The following is an 18,633-nucleotide window of genomic DNA, read 5'->3' on the forward strand; positions in this document are numbered from 1 at the left end:
GGCATTACTACTGGGGGCATTACTGGGGGGCATTACTACTGGGGGCATTACTGGGGGGGAATTACTACTGGGGCATTACTCGGGGGGGAGGCATTACTCAGAGGGGGAAGCATTACTACTGGGGGCATTAATCAGGGGGCATTACTATTGGGGGCTCTACTAGAGATGGAGCATTAGTATTGGGGCACTAATAGAGGGGCATTTCTACAGAGGGCACTACTAAAGGGGAATGACTACTGGGGGCATTTCTATTGGGGGCACAACTACATGGGTATTACTACTGGGGGATTTATACAGGGGGCATTACTGCTAGGGCATTACTATTGGGCACACGTTCAATTACTACTGGGGGCATTACTATTTGGGGCACAACTACAGGGGTATTACTACTGGGGGCATTTATACAGAGAGCATTACTACAGGGGGCACTACTAATGGGAGTATTGCATAGGGGGCACTGCATAAGGGGCACTACTACTGGGTGCACTGCATGCGGGGCACTACCACTGTGGGCACTGACACTACTGGTGGCTCTGCATAAGGTCCCCATTGCGCATACCCCCAGTTTGTCACATTTAATATGGGCCCCCACATGTTTGTTGCCCAGGGACTCCCACAGACCTTAATCCGGCCCTGCCTTAAATACACAGTGGAGTCCCTTATTGGATTTGTGCCTTGACAAGATGTGGTAGCTCCTGGTCACTGATAGGCTGGGAGTGCATGCCTGGGAACCTCCACACATTTAATATTACAACAGGTCAACTAATGAAAATAGGCCCTGATTCAGAGCCAGACGCTCTGACAGAGCGCTCGCTCTGAATCAGGGCGTCTTTTTTATTTTAATGGCGCGGCCTCCTGGCCGCTCGCATTGCTGTGGGTTGCCACCCACAGCTAATGCGAGTGGCCAGGATGATGGTCGTGATGGTCAAGACCATCGCGACCATTGGGTTTGCGACGAGACCCTTGTGGTAGGGTCTCGTGGCCGCAAGCTCCAGAGAGCTTTCAGCTCTAACAGAACCGAAAGCTCTCCCACTGACATCACTTGTGATGTCAGTGGGGCCGGCCCCAGAAGGTAGGCGTTCTCATGGGAATGCCTCCATCTGGGCAGCCACCCCTTGGCCCACCCACCAAAGGGGGCGTGCTGTCACTCAACATCGACAGCACGCCCCCTTTGGTGCGAGACCCGGAGCGACGGATTGCCTGTCGCTATCCGGGTCTCGGGCATGCGCACGATGGAGTTGGTTCCATCGTGCGCATGCGCTCTGGGCTACCATCGACCCAGTTGCGAGCGCTCAGGAATTATGTGTTAAAAGACCTTTTCTAATGTTTTGAACATGTTCTCCTAATCTATCTTTTAATTTTCGAGAAGTTCTGCCTATATACTGTTTATTGCAAGTGCACTGTAATAAATAAACCACATTTTAACTATTACATGTAATAACTGAATTGATTGTATATTTTCTTCCATTTGAATCTGAAATGCATTCCACAATTTTTGGGTTTGTGGTTTTACAATTTTCGCATTGGGCAGCTCCCACATCCAAAGAACCCTTTAGAGGTAATTAGATTATGTGTTATTTTCAGTGGTCCTGATGTCATACTTCTAACTAAACTATATTTTATATTATCAGCTCGATGATACACAAACTTGGGTTTCTCTGGGATAAATTGGCTGATTTCCCCATCTTTTCTCAGAATATTCCAATGTTTGATAATATTTTTTTCAAATTGTTTGTGCTGGCTATTACATTTGGTAATAAAAGGTATGTCAACATCATAGGGTTGCTTTTCTGAGTTCTTTATCTCTATTAACTGGGCTCTATCTTGATCCAGGTATTTATCATATGATTTTTTCATAAGGTCCTTCTTGTAGCCTTTCTTTAGGAACTGTTCCCGCATTGAAGATCCTTGTAAGATGTAATCATCCTGTATAGTACAATTCCTCCTTATTCTGTGGAATTGACTATTGGGGATAGAGCTCAACCAGTTTTCATGATGATTGCTTTGAAAATCAAAGTGGTGTGTATATCATTATTATAAATAAGAATGGACAGATCTAAAAAGTCTACATTTTCTAAACTGTAATTAAAAGTAAATTTTATATTTCTATTGTTATTATTCAAATATGTACAAAAGGAATCCAATGATGCTTGGTCACCACACCAAATAAATAGTATATCGTCTATATATCTTGTCCAGGACACCAGCCCTGCTCCGAACTCATGGCCCTCATAAACATTGGATTTCTCACAGAAGGCCATAAATAAATTGGCATAGCTTGGAGCAAATCTGGTGCCCATAGCAGTTCCCTTAACCTGTAGATAAAATAAATCATCGAACCAAAAAAAGTTATTTGTTAAAATATATTCATTGCTTTCTAAAATGAATTCTCTCTTCTCAGATATATAATTTTCAGACTCTAAAAAGTATTTTATGGATTCCAACCTGTGTCTATGGTCAATGACCACATACAGGGATGTAACATCTGCAGTCACTAAAAACATTTCTGAATCCCATTTAATCTCATTCAAGTTTCTTATGACATTTATACTATATATATTCCCCTCTATATTTTATTTTAGCCCCATTGAATAGAGAGTCAGACCTATGAAACGCTAAAGGTCGGACAGACTCCTGGAACTACCGGAACGTAATTTCCGGCATATACGTCACTTCCAGTCTCTGGAGTATTTGGTATGCAAATGGATGCCAATGATTCATTGGGTATCACTCCAGACCACTATGGAAGTAAGTTAAAAGGGACTCTAATGGCTTTTTTACCCTGCTGCAAAAGTTAAAGGTTGAAAGCACCTTCCTGAAGCTCCTACTATAAGGGTCTCTCTGGTGACACTCCAGTGGTTTTCCCCCTAAGCAAATACTCCCTGTGGGATCTCCTGACCTACTGTATGCCATCAGCGTGATACTGCACCGACCCTATTTTACTGTACCTGGTGGCGCCGGATGCTGCGGTCTGCCACAGAGAAGGTAGCTGCTGAAGGACCCTGTGTCCCTTTTTACTCCGGGGACAGATGCCATCTTGCTCTCTGCCTCCCAGACGCGATTGCAGTGTCAGGTGATTCCAGGATATCCCTTCCTACTGCCCTGCATTCCTGGCCCTGCTACTTCTGTATGGGGAGATATGATGCCTTGCTGCTGCGTTCTATCCAATGTCCATTGACTGGGCTTGCTGCTGATGTGACATCGTTCTAGTCACCAAAATGGGGAGACGTGACCAACAACAGTCTTACTTTTGATACACACCACCTATATGTCGAGACTTCTCTTCAGATATTTAAACTCTTGACCTCCTGACCTGCTTCCTCAGCTCTTCCATGGGGAAAGATAAAAAACGTGATCCCAAGAAAGACTCTACACTTCCTGTCGGCACTCCGATCCGCTCTAGTTTACAACTATTCTTTCAACCTTCAAATACTACTCCATCTGTCTCTAGTCTTACTCCACACTCTTCTCAAAACTCGCCGTCTTCAGAGGCGCATTCTCAAATGGAGGACAGTGCTTCCCTGGACTCAGCTATAGAGTCCGGCGATATCAACCAAGTCTTACAGCTGTTGAAATCTATGTCTACTAAATGAGACTTCGAGCAGTTAAACTAAAGTCTCCGAGATACTATATGCTCGGAACTTAATACCATCAAAACTGATGTATCTCATCTGGGCACTCAGTTATCTTCCCTGGAAGAATTTACAGAAGCCTCAGTGATATCTCATAATGCTCTCCATGAAACTGTGATCCGGCAGGCGATTGAATTTGAGCAACTACAAAGCCGTATGGAAGACCTGGACAATAGAGGGAGGAGAAATAACTTGTGACTTAGAGGAAGGAAGACATCTTTCGCAAGGTACGCCGCCTAGATGGAATTGATATTGATGGCCAGCACATACAGATCTTCCAGGATCTCTTGGGCCACCCTACAAAACCGCAGAGCCTTACAACCTCTTACGGCAGAGCTGAGGAAATTGGGCATAAAATATAGATTGGGCTTCCCATTTAGCCTACAGGTCACCCATAATGGTAAAATGTCTATTCTCAAGGAACCAAATGACTTACCTATCTTTTGCTCTGACCTGGGTATCCCATTAATGGCTTTACCCGACCGGCGGGATCATCTACTAGACTCTATTCCTCCGACCCTCACCACAGGTGAGAATAGCTGGCAATCTGTTGTTAGAGGTATGAAATCTCCCAAGAATCAGCTAGATATACCGAACTCTACACCGCCCTGATGGGAACTAAGGGCCTGATTCAGAGCCGGACGCTATTTGCGCTCGCTCGTTCAGAAAAAGGGGCCGGGTATTTTAATAGAGCGCTCGCTCTTTGCAGTCTGTTGACACCTCTATGTCTGAGCGAGCTAACGAAATATGCGCTCGCTATTTTGTAAAGACGCCCCCTGGCCGTTCGCATCATACATCATCTCCGCTATTTATTAGATTAATCGAGTACATCGAAAGGCGTCTGAACTGCTCGCAGTGCTTGTGGTTGGATTTTCCTACCACAATCATGCGAACAGTTCAGGCTAAGAGACAACCAAGTGACGTGGCCGATGACGCTGCTTTGTTAATTATGCACACCCTTAAAACGCCCGTTTTGACCGTTTGGCACGCCTGCGTTCGGATCTCCACTCCCCGTTCTCAAGCACCTTCCCCTGTTACCACCCACAAACGCCTCATCCTGTCACTCAAATTAGCAGGCACTCGCTATTTTGCGAACACACGATTTCCGACCGCACTGACTGGTTGGCGCATGCACATTACAACCCATATGCATGCGCAGATGTGCGAACATCGCTCAGAGCGAACGAGCGGCCGCTTATGAGCGGCTCTGAATCAGGCCCTAAGTGCGCTTTCTACCCTCTATCTACATTGTTTGCTAGATGTTGCAACTAATTTTCTTATATTTCTTATTATGTTTCTATATGAAGAAGGTATGATTATTTGATGTCCTGTGTTGCTGAAATTTTTGTATAATGGCTTTTCTCTTAAGCCATAAATTCCTCATTATTGACCCTTTAGCTGAGATTCCTGTGTCTATATATGTGGTTCCTATATCTTCTCCCTCCATAGGAGGTGTTTTCTTATTACAATGTTCTTCTGTTTTTGCTGGTTGTCTTTGTCACTGATCATTTTGTTTTCCAGGAGGCTACCATTCCAAGATCTGGAAAGATATAGTCTGGAGGAAGGTAGAGCTCTTTTAGTCAAATGCAAACTATATGGTCAAGCGTATATGTTTGTTAATTTCTATGTCCCTAATCAGAATCAACCAGCTTTCATTGACAGGATGTTGGATAAAGTGGACTCTTTGGTGGAAGGTATTCTTGTGGTGGGAGGAGAAATGAACTGGACTGTACTGTACAGCCGGAACTCGATGTCTCTAGCACTTCTGCCAGATGTTCCTCTAAATTTCACCGTAAGGTAAGATGCACCCTGCACGAACACCAGACACGTGGAGGCTCCAGAATCCAGACATTAGGGACTATACTTTTTATTCTACCCCACATGACATTTATTCAAGAATAGACTACTTTTTCCTGCCCCATAGACTCATCCATTTAATTAGACATACTTCCATAGGCTCTATGACATGGTCGGACCATGCTCCTATTTCCTTAACGCTGACGACCTCCTATCCCTATACCAAGCAATATATGTGGCGATTAAATTAATCTCTTCTTACTGATGCCCGTTGTAAGACACAGGTGGCCAAAACCATTAGTGATTATTTTTCTCTCAATGAAATCCCAGAGGTTTCGCGGATCACAGTGTGGGAAGCCCACAAATGTGTCCTGAGAGGCAAACTAATTCAATTGGGTTCCATACTTAAAAAGGAAAAAGAGGGTCAGAAACTTCTCCTCCTACAGAAACTTAAGGACTTAGAAACTTCTCATAAATCAGCCCTGTCCGACACAGTGTTGGCAGACTTAAAGGAGACGAGAACCGCTCTGAATAAATTGCTTTTTGATGGAATAAAACGCGATTTTAGGCTGTGTAGGAACCGCTTTTTTAAGTGGGGCAATAAACCTGGTAAATATTTAGCAAGGGCTCTTCGTATGCAGAGGGCCACTTACTACATCCAGAAGATTAAGATCTCCTCTGGTAAAAGTTATACTCTTATCCAAGATATTGCAACAGCTTTCCACTCATATTATTCAAAACTATATAATCTTTCTAATCCCCAAACTCCTGAAGAGTCAGCCTCTTTCCAAGATGTAGTGGCCCGATACCTCCAGGAGTCCGATTTCCCTAAGTTATCTTCAGCAGACCAGTCTTGGCTCGACACCCCATTTTCCCTAACGGAATTAAAAGAGGCCCTCAAACTTACCCCCTCTGGTAAAAGCCCAGGTCCTGATGGCTTCACGGTTTTCTACTACAAAACCTTCGATGAAATGTTGCTTCCCAAAATGCTCCTGGCCTTTAATGAGATCTCCGCAGATAAATATTTTTCAGCCCAGTCTCTAGAAGCACATATTGCAGTTATTCATAAAGAGGGCAAAGATCCTGCTCAGTGCCCCAGTTACCGCCCAATCTCACTCCTTAATGTAGACGTGAAGTTATTTGCCAAACTGATCGCCAACAGATTAAAAACACTGCTCCCAACACTCATTCATTCTGATCAGGTGGGGTTCGTACCAGGCCGAGAGGCTCGAGATAACACCACCAAGATCATCGACCTCATGCATTTGGCTTCCAACAGCTCTATCCTATTAGTAATACTTTCCATTGATGTTGAGAAAACCTTTGATAGGGTTAATTGGCTTTTTATGCAAGGATTACTGACTCACCTGGGACTGTGCACCACTAGTTTTCAGAGGATAATTGGATTGTATCGTTACTCCACTGCCCGCATTAAAATCAATGGCTCTCTGTTGGCACCAGTACTAATTAACAATGGCACACGTCAGGGATGCCCTCTTTCCCCCCTTATCTTCATACTTTGTATGGAGGCTTTAGCACGCACTATATGATGCAACTCCGACATCTCAGGTTTTATTGTTGACAATAAAGAATATAAATTGGCGTTATTTGCCGATGACTTATTGGCGATTTTGTCGAATCTGGTCATTTCAATTCCCAGCCTCATGGCTGAATTTGATAGATTTGGCCTACTGTCAAATTTTAAGGTGAATTACTCAAAATCAATAGCTGTTAAATTTACAGGAGATTGGGAACGAGAATTGCAACTACAACTAACTCCAAAGGACTGGCAGAAGATTTTTCTTACTACCTTCTCATGTTCCGTTAGCTACTCAGTAATAGAAACCCAGTTCAAGGTCTTGTCCCGCTGGTATCGTTGTCCCCTGACCTTGACGAAAATGTTCCCCAATATGTCAAATAGTTGTTGGAGATGTAGTCAAGAGATAGGTTCTCCACTACATATATATATTTTAAAGAAGAAAGTTTTCTCTATATGTAGTATACTCTTAGGAGGAGATAAACCAACTGACCCTTCCTTTTGGTTATTAAACCTAGTCCCTGGTCCTATAGTGACTTATAAAAAGTCTCTACTTAAGCATCTTAATAGTGCCGCCAAGGCGGTGATCCCTGTGCACTGGAGGTCTGTTTCTCCACCCACCATACATGAATGGTTTGACAGAATAGATCTCTATATGACCATGGATGATCTTATATTGGGAGTGGAAAGAAATTAAGAATTAGGGCTGTTTGGGGACCATGGCTTGACTTTAAGTCCTCTGCAACCTTTGCCACAATGAGCAACTAATTGTAAGACACAACTCTATATATTGATAGTATCTATACTATATGAGATTATTGTTGATATAACCCTAAACCTCCCCCTACTCTTCCCTAGCCTTTCTTCCCCTCCTTTGTGTTTTCTAAATGTATGTTTAGATGTTTGGTTTCCGCTGTGCAATTTTTCTATTCTATTGCTATTCATATACTTTAGTATGTATTTGTGGTTATTTCAACGGTATGATTTTTGATGATCTATACTATGCTCCCTTTTATCTTTACGATTGTGTTGTACTAAATTTAACAAACATATATTGGAAAAAAAAAGGGACTCTAATAGTGGCGCACGCTTTCCCACTTACAGAAGTTAGTGGGAGAAGACACCAATATAGGTACACCCTTCTGAATACCGGAACGTTTCTTCCGGCGGAAGTACTTGCATTCCAGCATTTGGAACACATACACACGCTAAGCTCATTTATCAGCGTTCTATTTACTTTATTATAGAACAAACATTTTTATTATGATCTATTTATTAAGTACAACATAATGAGGATCACTTTTAATGTTATTTATTGAGTCAGTTTTCCAGTCCAATAGGTTCAGTCTCCACCCCCACCAATCAGATAACTTCTGAGGGTATATAAGATAGAACAGGGGGGAACCAGGATATGCCTTGAAAAAGACCCTTTATGGTCGAAACGCATTGGATTATATTGAGATCTAATGTATGGACTGATTTGCCTATTTACTGGGACTTCTTTTACCTTGGACTTTATTTTGATTTGAGAACTAAGAAGTCTGTTATGTTGTTTTTCGTTTCTGTTTTTGATGACACTGGTACTGTATTCAATAAAATATATCTTGGAAAATCAAAGTCACCTTACATCCTTGCTGTGGATTTCTGCATGATTTAAAGATACCATGATAGGAGGAAAATGCGCATACCTTCTGTGAGTATGGTATGCTGGCTAAAAGATACCTTTATGTTTATCACTCTACTTTCAGCAGAGTGAGTGGCATAAGCCCCTTTGACTATATTTTTCCACAGTGTGGGTGACCTGTATATACAGTCAGGTGCATAAATATTGGGACATTGACAGAATTTTCATATTTTACCCTCTATTCACCACCACAATGGCTTTGAAATGAAACAAACAAGATGTGCTTTAACTGCAGACTTTCAGATTTAATTTGAGGGTAATTACATCCAAATCAGGTGAACGGTGTAGGAATTACAATGGTTTCTATATGTGCCTCCCACTTTTTAAGGGGCCAAAAGTAATGGGACAAACTAAACAATCCTAAATCTAATTTTCACTTTTTAATACTTTGTTGCAACTCCTTTGCAGGCAATTACAGCCTGAAGTCTGGAACGCATAGACATCACCAGACGCTGGGTTTCATCCCTGGTGATGCTCTGCCAGGCCTCTACTGCAAATGTCTTCATTTCCTGCTTGTTCTTGGGGCATTTTCCCTTCAGTTTTGTCTTCATCAAGTGAAATGCATGCTCAATCGGGTTCGGGTCAGGGGATTGACTTGGCCATTGCATAACATTCCACTTTTTAGCCTTAAAAAACTCTTTGGTTGCTTTTGCAGTATGCTTCGGGTCATTGTCCATCTGCACTGTGAAGCGCCATCCAATGAGTTCTGAAGCATTTGACTGAATATGAGCATATAATATTGCCTGAAACACTTCAGAATTCATTCTGCTGCTTTTGTCAGCAGTCACATCATCAATAAATACAAGGGAACTAGTTCCATTGGCAGCCATACATGCCCACGCCATGACACTACCACCACCATGCTTCACTGATGAGGTGGTATGTTTTGGAACATGAGCAGTTCCTTTCCTTCTCCATACTCTTCTCTTCCCATCACTCTGGTACAAGTTGATCTTTGTCTCATCTGTCCATAGAATGTTGTTCCAGAACTGTAATGGCTTTTTTAGATGTTGTTTGGCAAACTCTAATCTGGTCTTCCTGTTTTTGTGGCTCACCAATGGTTTACATCTTGTGGTGAACCCTCTTTATTCACTCTTGTGAAGTCTTCTCTTGATTGTTGACTTTGACACATATACACCTACCTCCTGGAGAGTGTTCTTGATTTGGCCAACTGTGAAGCGGTTTTTCTTCACCAGGGAAATAATTCTTCTGTCATCCACCACAGTTGTTTTCCATGGTCTTCCGGGTGTTTTGGTGTTGCTGAGCTCTCTGGTGCGTTCTTTCTTTTTAAGAATGTTGCAAACAATTGATTTGGCCACACCTAATGTTTTTGCTATCTCTCTGATGGGTTTGTTTTGATCTTTCAGCCTAATGATGGCTTGCTTCACTGATAGTGACAGCTCTTTGGATCTCATATTGAGAGTCGACAGCAACTGATTCCAAATGCAAATGTCACACCTAGAATCAACTCCAGACCTTTTACCTGCTTAATTGATAATGAAATAACGAGGGAATAGCCCACACCTGTCCATGAAATAGCTTTTGAGTTGATAGTCCCATTACTTTTGGCCCCTTAAAAAGTGGGAGGCACATATAGAAAGTTAGAAACCGTTGTAATTCCTACACCGTTCACCTGATTTGGATGTAATTACCCTCAAATTAAATCTGAAAGTTTGCAGTTAAAGCACATCTTGTTTGTTTTATCTCAAAGCCATTGTGGTGGTGAATAGAGGGTAAGATATGAAAATTCTGTCAATGTCCCAATATTTATGCACCTGACCTTGTATATAGGGGTATATCCCTTTATATCATACCCTGTTTCCTGTATCACATGGTTGGTGATGTGAAATAGGAAATTATATATTCTATAAACAATACTACATATATTTTTATTTCTCTTTTTCGTTTTTATGTAGACCCACATATTGGGAGAGACGTAATAAGCCTCTGACAATTTAGAAGCACTAAAGGATCCAGAAGATTATACATTCATCATTTTCCCTTCTGGAAGCACATTTCAACCGAAACACATAAAAACTATAGAAGCGCCTTCATCTGAGCGCCATCTAAATCTTCTATTGTCTTTATTGGTGGGGTGTTGGTGACACGCAGGTGCTTGTGGAGGAGGGCAGCATGTAAGTGCGCGGAAACTCAGGTTACCTTTGTTTTTTACTTTACCATAATGATATACAGTATTAGCAATATATTCAAACATTGATTTGTATGCTGCAGATGATTCACTTGTTATTATGCCCGATTTATTTGATAAGTGATCAGTGGCGTAACTAGGGCAGGGCGAGCAGGGTGCGTGCCCTGGGCGCCGTGGGACCGGTGGCGCAGGGGGGTTCCACCGGCCATGGTACCGACCCACCCTAGTTAGCCAGTGTAGCGCCGACCGAAGTGAGGGCCTGATTCAGACCCGCTCGCGAGCGCTGAGCGCTCGCAAGCGGGTCGATGTTGGCCCAGTGCGCATGCGCACGACGGACCCGGCTCCGTCGTGTGTATGCGCGAGACCCGGATAGCGATGGGCAAGTCGTTGCTATGGGTCTTGCTACAAAGGGGGCGTGCTGTCGATGGTGAGCGTGCTGGGGGCGTGGCTGGCCAGATGGAGGCATTCCCATGGGAACGTCTACCGTCTGGGGCCGGCCCCACTGACATCACAAGTGATGTCAGTGGGAGTGCTTTCGGCTTTGATAGAGCCAAAAGCACTCCAGGGCTTGCAGCAATAAGACCCTACCACAAGGGTCTCGTCGCAAGCCTGATGGTCGCAATGGTCTTGACCATAGCGACCATCTTCCTGGCCGCTCGCTATAGCTGTGGGTGGTCACCCACAGCTATATGAGCGGCCAGTAAGCCGCTCTAAAATTAGGAAGGACGGCCCTGATTCAGAGCGAGCGCTCTGTCAGAGCGTCCGGCTCTGAATCAGGGCCTGAGTGCGGTCAGCGCTACACATTTACACAGGACCGGTGCTAGGCTTCCAGCGCCGATCCTGTGCTGCACAGCTGAGCCCTTCCCTCCCCCTGAGCGCTTGCCCAATAGCGCCAGGAGGAGGGTGGCAGGCGGGCTCATGCTGTGCATAACATACACATCACCGCCAGTGCTGGCGGTGATGTGTGTGTTAACCAGCAGCCAATGAGAGTCAGACGACTCTCATAGGATGCTGCTTCTACTGCACACACATCACCGCCAAGCGACAGCGATGTGTGTGTGAATCAGCAGCCAATGAGAGTCAGATAGACTCTCATTGACTACTGCAGCAGCAGCGCCCACTGCAAGAGCCGGCTCCCTTCCGGCTCCTGCAGTGGGTAATGACGTCTCTCCCATAATGCAGAGTGTGCCAGCCTGGGAGGACTGACGTGCCGTCGACGGCGGCGGCGGAAGCGTGGATTCAGGTAAGAAATTTTCTTTTATTTACTGTTTAATTTCTGTGTGCATTTATCGGGAGCGGGGGGGGGATACTACTGGTAACTGGGGGCACTGCTTTGGGGGGGACTACTACAGGGGGGATACTGCTGGGGGCACTGCATTGGGGGGGACTACTACAGGGGGGATACTGCTGGTGGCACTGCATTGGGGGGGCACTACTGGGGACTACTACAGGGGGGGATACTACTGGGGGCACTGCATTGGGGAGGGACCACTACTTGTGACTACTACAAGGGGGGATACTGCTGGGGGCACTGCAATGGGGAGGGGCCACTACTGGGGACTACTACAGGGGGCACTGCATCAAGGGGTACTCCTACTGGGGCACTCTATAAGGGGCTTACTACTGGGGGCACTGCACAGGGGGGACCACTACTGGGGGCACTGAAAAGGGAGAACCACTACAGAGGGCACTGAAAAGGGAGATCCACTACAGGGGGCACTGCATAGGGGGGAAAACTACTGGGGGCCTGCATAAGGGGAACTAATGGCAGGCTGCATAAGGGGGACTACTACAGGGGGAACTGTGTAAGGGGCACTGCATATGGGGGATCATTACTGGGGGCCTGTATAAGGGGAATTAATTGGGGTCTGCATAAGGGGGACCACTACTGGGGGCCTGCATAAGAGGCACTACTAGGGGCACTGCATAAGGGGGACTGTATAAGGGGCACTGCATTAAGGTACAAATGGAAAGAAATGTTCCCAGTGACAAGAAAGGGATGTGTCATGCTGACACGCCCCATTTTTCAGTGGCCACGCCCCTTGTGACCACACACATTCTTCCTTTTTCAACTTTGTCCTGGGCTCCAAATACCCTAGTTATGCCACTGTAAGTGATACACAGTACAATCGGCATTTTACCATTTAATATTTTAGTGAAAATTAATTTGAAGGAATTTCCCACATATTTTTATTACTTATTTTTTATATATATATATATATATATATATATATATATATATATAGCATCTGCATATTCTTGGGCACTTTACAATTTAATTGGTTGTAGATGCTCTCCTGTAATTTTTGGGGAATACTTGCTGTTGGCAGAATCAATTATTTTTATTGCCTCCGGACAGGACAGAAGGATACAAAATAAAGAACAACTGTGGCAGGCGATACAGATATATGGCTGAGGGCCTCATTCAGAGATGGACACAAATCCAGTTACGACTGCAGTTCTGTACACAGTGGACTTGCGAAAATATACTAATGACTTAGATGATGTCTTGTGCACTGAGGCGTCCACTCTGACGGCTCGCATCCGCCGCTTGTCCTGACATTAGGTAAGAAAAGAATAGCACAAATATTACAATGGCATAAATTGGTGCTTTTTGACCAAGAAGAAACAAGCTCACCAAGATCTGTGAGACAAAGACTATTGGCTGAACATAAATTTATATGATGGAGACAAACAAATAGGCAAATTGTACAAGATGAAAGCAAGTTGATGATGCATAACGCCATATTGCTAAGTCTTCTCATTAACAATTGTGGAATGAGCAGGCAGACATCAGTCCTGTAGAAGGAAAACGAATAAAACAATGAGCAAATCATATTGTACCTCAACTAAAACACACTATTGTTAATATTAGGCACCTCAAGGTATGTGCAGTGCTGTACATAGGATAGGGTGCAGTGCTGTACATAGGATAGGTATCACCACAAGGTATGTGCAGTGCTGTACATAGGATAGGTATCACCACAAGGTATGTGCAGTGCTATACATAGGATAGGTATCACCACAAGGTATGTTCAGTGCCGTACATAGGATACGTATCACCACAAGGTATGTGCAGTGCTGTACATAGGATAGGTATCACCACAAGATATGTGCAGTGCTGTACATAGGATAGGTATCACCACAAGGTATGTGCAGTGCTGTACATAGGATAGGTATCACCACAAGGTATGTGCAGTGCTGTACATAGGATAGGTATCACCACAAGGTATGTTCAGTGCCATACATAGGATACGTATCACCACAAGGTATGTGCAGTGCCAGACATACGCGCTGTGACTGGCTGGAAAGAGCACATGACCCACCAAGATTGGACAGCTTGAATCACATGACCTGAGGCAAGATGGCGACGCCCATGCCAAACACCACCAGGCCTCAGTGACAATGTGCCCGCACAGAACCACGTGCAGCCAATGTCCCTTGCCAAACACCACAATGACCTCACAGGTAATACCCGGTGACCACCATGCCGAGAAACCCTGGCCGTGACACAGTGCTGTACACAGGATAGGGATCACCACAAGGTATGTGCAGTGCTGTACATAGGATACGTATCACCACAAGGTATGTGCAGTGCTGTACATAGGATAGGTATCACCACAAGGTATGAGCAGTGCTGTACACAGGATAGGGATCACCACAAGGTATGTGCAGTGCTGTACATAGGATAGGAAGCACCACAAGGTATGTGCAGTGCTGTACATAGGATAGGTATCACCACAAGGTACATAGGATAGGTATCACCACAAGGTACGTGCAGCGCTGTACATAGGATAAGTATCACCACAAGGTATGTTCAGTTCTGTACATAGTATAGGTATCACCACAAGGTATGTGCAGTGCTGTACATAGCATAGGTATCACCACAAGGTATGTGCAGTGCTATACATAGGATAAGTATCACTACAAGGTATGTGCAGTGCTGTACATAGCATAGGTATCACCACAAGGTATGTGCAGTGCTATACATAGGATAAGTATCACCACAAGGTATGTGCAGTGCCGTACATAGGATAGGTATCACCACACCACAAGGTATGTGCAGTGCTGTACATAGGATAGGTATCACCACTAGGTATGTGCAGTGCTTTACATAGGATAGGTATCACCACAAGGTATGTGCAGTGCCGTACATAGGATAGGTATCACCACACCACAAGGTATGTGCAGTGCTGTACATAGGATAGGTATCACCACACCACAAGGTATGTGCAGTGCCGTACATAGGATAGGTATCACCACACCACAAGGTATGTGCAGTGCTGTACATAGGATAGGTATCACCACAACGTATGTGCAGTGTGTGAGGGTCTGGGTTTGTTGTGGACCCGGGGTGGTGACAGGAGCAGACACAGAAGCAGATTTAAATAAAAAGGTGGAGTTTTTAATAAGTGATTTAGCAGACATGGGAATGGCAAAAGAAAAAGTCCAGGTTTAGCACTAAAGTGCACTTGATAACTGTGGTGAAGCAAATGGGAGAATTTCCAGATAGTGACAGGCAGGAAATGTCCAGTATGCAGGTTTGGTGAGCTGTAACAAAGTGCAGGCAGAGGTAATGAAGTCCAGCTGGGAGTTAGAGTGTGAGGCAAGGTGCAGGGAAACAGACGGTTCAGGTACTCAGGCAGGGGAAAGGTAGATGGAGGGTGCAGGGTGAATCCAGCAGGTTTGGAGCAGGCAAGGTAACAGGCTAGTAGCGCTTCCAGGCATACAGGTAAGGCACAGGTACTCTCTCTCAGCTGCAGCTGAGAAACACGTTGCACTGGTAATGAATGAAGGCTCTGGACCTTCCTAAATACCAGGTGCCGCGCTGTGACTGGCTGGAAAGAGCACATGACCCACCAGGATTGGACAGCTTGAATTACATGACCTGAGGCAAGATGGCGGCGCCCATGCCAAACACCACCAGGCCTCAGTGACAATGTGCCTGCACAGAACCACGCACAGCCAATGCCCCTCGCCAAACACCAGCACCACTGCCAGAGACCCCTCACCACAATGACCTCACAGGTAATACCCGGTGATCACCATGCCGAGAAACCCTGGACATGACAGTACCCCCCCTTATGGGTGGCCTCAGGACACTCACCAGGTTTCTCCGGATGGGCAGCGTGGAACCTTTTGATGAGTGCAGGAGCATGGATATCACAGGCATCAGTCCAACAACGCTCCTCTGGACCGTAACCCCTCCAATCCAAGAGGTACTGCAGATGTCCTCTGCGGATACGAGAGTCCAAGACTTGGGAAACATCAAACTCCACACCTCTTTCAGTCTGGACACGGTGAGAAGCAGGCTGGACACTGTGGAACTTATTCAACACTAGGGGTTTAAGCAGGGAGATATGAAAGGAGTTGGGAATTTTCAGGTAAGGGGGCAACTGAAGGCGATAAGCCACGGGGTTAATAATTTCTATAATGAAGAAGGGCCCGATGAAGCGTGGAGCAAATTTCATAGATGGTACTCTGAGCCGTAGGTTCCGGGTGGACAAACAGACTTGGTCTCCAACTTGCATACGTGGTACTATCCTAAGCTTCTTGTCAGCTTGAAATTTGTAATGGGAGGATGCCTTCTCCAGGTCAGCACGAACTTGAGTCCAAATTGATGCAAATCTCTTTACAGTGTCTTCCACAGCTGGTACATCAAAGACGGGCAGGCTTTGAAATTGAGGAACCCGAGGATGAAGACCATAGACCACTTGGAATGGGGGTTTGGTTCGTGGAAGAGTGGTAGGAGGCATCATGCGCAAATTCAGCTCAAGGTCTTGATTAACCCTCTCGGTGGAACCATTGCTTATAAGCCGCAGAAAAATTTAGCTTTACTTGCAATACTGAACATAAGGCTCTCCAAAATTTTGCTGTAAACTGAACACCACGGTCAGAGACTATCTTGGCAGGAAGACCATGGAGACGGAATATATGTTGTACAAACAAATGAGCTAGGTCAGGAGCAGAAGGTAATTTCTTTAGTGGTATGTAATGGACCATTTTTGAGAATCAGTCTACTATGACCCTGTTGGTAGTGAACCCTTGAGAATTCGGCAGATCCGTGACGAAGTCCATGGAGAGATGCGTCCATGGACGTGATGGAATAGGTAGCAGCAACAACTCACCAGCGGGGCCTGACGTGAAGATTTATGCTGAGCACACAAGGAGCATGAAGAAATAAACTCCGACACGTCCGCTTTCATGGATGGCCACCAATAGCCTCTCTTCAGAAATTCCAGGGTCTTCCGGGTACCTGAGTGACCTGCAAAGCGAGAGGAATGAGCCCAGGTGAGGAGCTGCTTCCTTAACCCCGGGGCCACAAAGGACTTCCCAGTGGGAGGCTGTACTTGTAGGGTGGCAAATACTCTTGACTCCAAGACAGGGGTATTTTGTTGATTCTCCGCTTTGTCATCACAGAGGAGAGATCTGGACAGAGCATCTGCCTTTTGATTAAGGGCTCCAGACCGGAAGGTCAGAGTGAACTGGAACCGAGCAAAAAATATTGCCCATCGGGCCAGATGAGGACTCACGCACTGGAGATTCTTGAGGAATAGGACGTTTCTATGATCTGTGATAACAGTGAAGGGAACTTAGCCCCTTCCAGCAGGTATCTCCATTCTTTTAATGCCAATTTCACTGCCAGGAGTTCTTGTTCACCTAAAGCATAATTTCTTTCGGCAGGCGAGAATTTCTTGGAGAAAACCCCACAGGGATGAACTTGATTATCCTCATAACGCTGGGAAAGAACTGCACCCACGGCCTCTGAAGACGCATCCACTTCCAATAGAAAAGGCCTGTCCAAATCTGGTTGACGTAAGACTGGAGCAGAAATAAAAGCCTGTTTTAAAACTTGGAAGGCAGTCTCTGCCTCAGGTGACCAATGGGCAGGATTAGCATCTTTACGGGTCAGAGCGGTGATGGGAGCCAATAATGAGGAGAATCCTTTAATAAAATGTCTATAGTAGTTGTTGAACCCAAGCAATCTCTGGATGGCTTTCAAGGTTTAAGGTCGGGACCAATCCAAAACTGCCTGCACCTTCTTGGGATCCATTTCAAGACTGGAGCCGGAGATGATGTAACCAAGGGATGGCACACTGGGTACTCCAAAGACACATTTCTCCAATTTGCAGTAAAGGTGGTTCTTTCTTAGACGGGATAATACGTCCTTCACATGTTCATGATGTTTCTCTATAGAAGACGAAAAAAATAAGTATATCGTCCAGGTAAACTACAACTGAGACATACAACAAGCCCGGAAAATTTCATTAACAAAGCCCTGAAACACAGCAGGGGCATTGCACAACTCAAAGGGCATCACAAGGTATTCGAAGTGTCCATCTCTGGTATTAAAGGCGGTCTTCCATTCATTACCCATGCGAATACGGATGAGATTATAAGCCCCTCTTAGATCCAACTTTGAGAATATGATGGACCCTTTAACTCTGTCGAACAACTCTGTGATCAGGGGAAGAGGATATCAGTTCTTAATCATTATATCATTAAGGCCCCGGTAATCTATACACGGTCTTAGGCCACCGTCTTTCTTGCCAACGAAAAAGAGGCCAGCTCCAGCAGGAGAGGTGGAAGGATGAATAAAGCCTTTCGCTAGGTTGTCCTGGATGTATTCCGACATGGCTTGAGTCTCAGGCACGGACAGAGGATAGGTGCGACCACGGGGTGGCATCTTGTCAGGCAGCAGCTCGATAGGACAGTCCCATTCTCTGTCGGGAGGTAAGACGTTCGCCTGTTGTTCGGATAAAACATCAGAAAACATCTGGTACTCCTTGGGAATAGCTGTAGATGTTAACGAAGCTGTCTTTCTTACAGGCCG

General features: G+C 45.1%; 1 protein-coding gene across 1 annotated transcript in view; it reads right to left on the reverse strand.

Annotated features, from left to right (window-relative positions):
- Positions 1-13,529: 13,529 nt before the first annotated feature.
- The window catches only part of LOC148534435 (uncharacterized), a 153,959-nt gene continuing 148,855 nt past the window's right edge, over positions 13,530-18,633 (reverse strand). The window contains exon 28 of the mRNA XM_088466852.1: positions 13,530-13,598. Within this exon, the coding sequence (XP_088322978.1) occupies positions 13,564-13,598 (35 nt within the window). The 3' untranslated portion in view covers positions 13,530-13,563. The remainder of the gene's footprint in view (positions 13,599-18,633) is intronic.

Source organism: Taudactylus pleione, unplaced genomic scaffold (assembly GCF_031769625.1).
Source record: "Taudactylus pleione unplaced genomic scaffold, aTauple2 ptg000066l, whole genome shotgun sequence".
Lineage (NCBI taxonomy): Eukaryota > Metazoa > Chordata > Amphibia > Anura > Myobatrachidae > Taudactylus > Taudactylus pleione.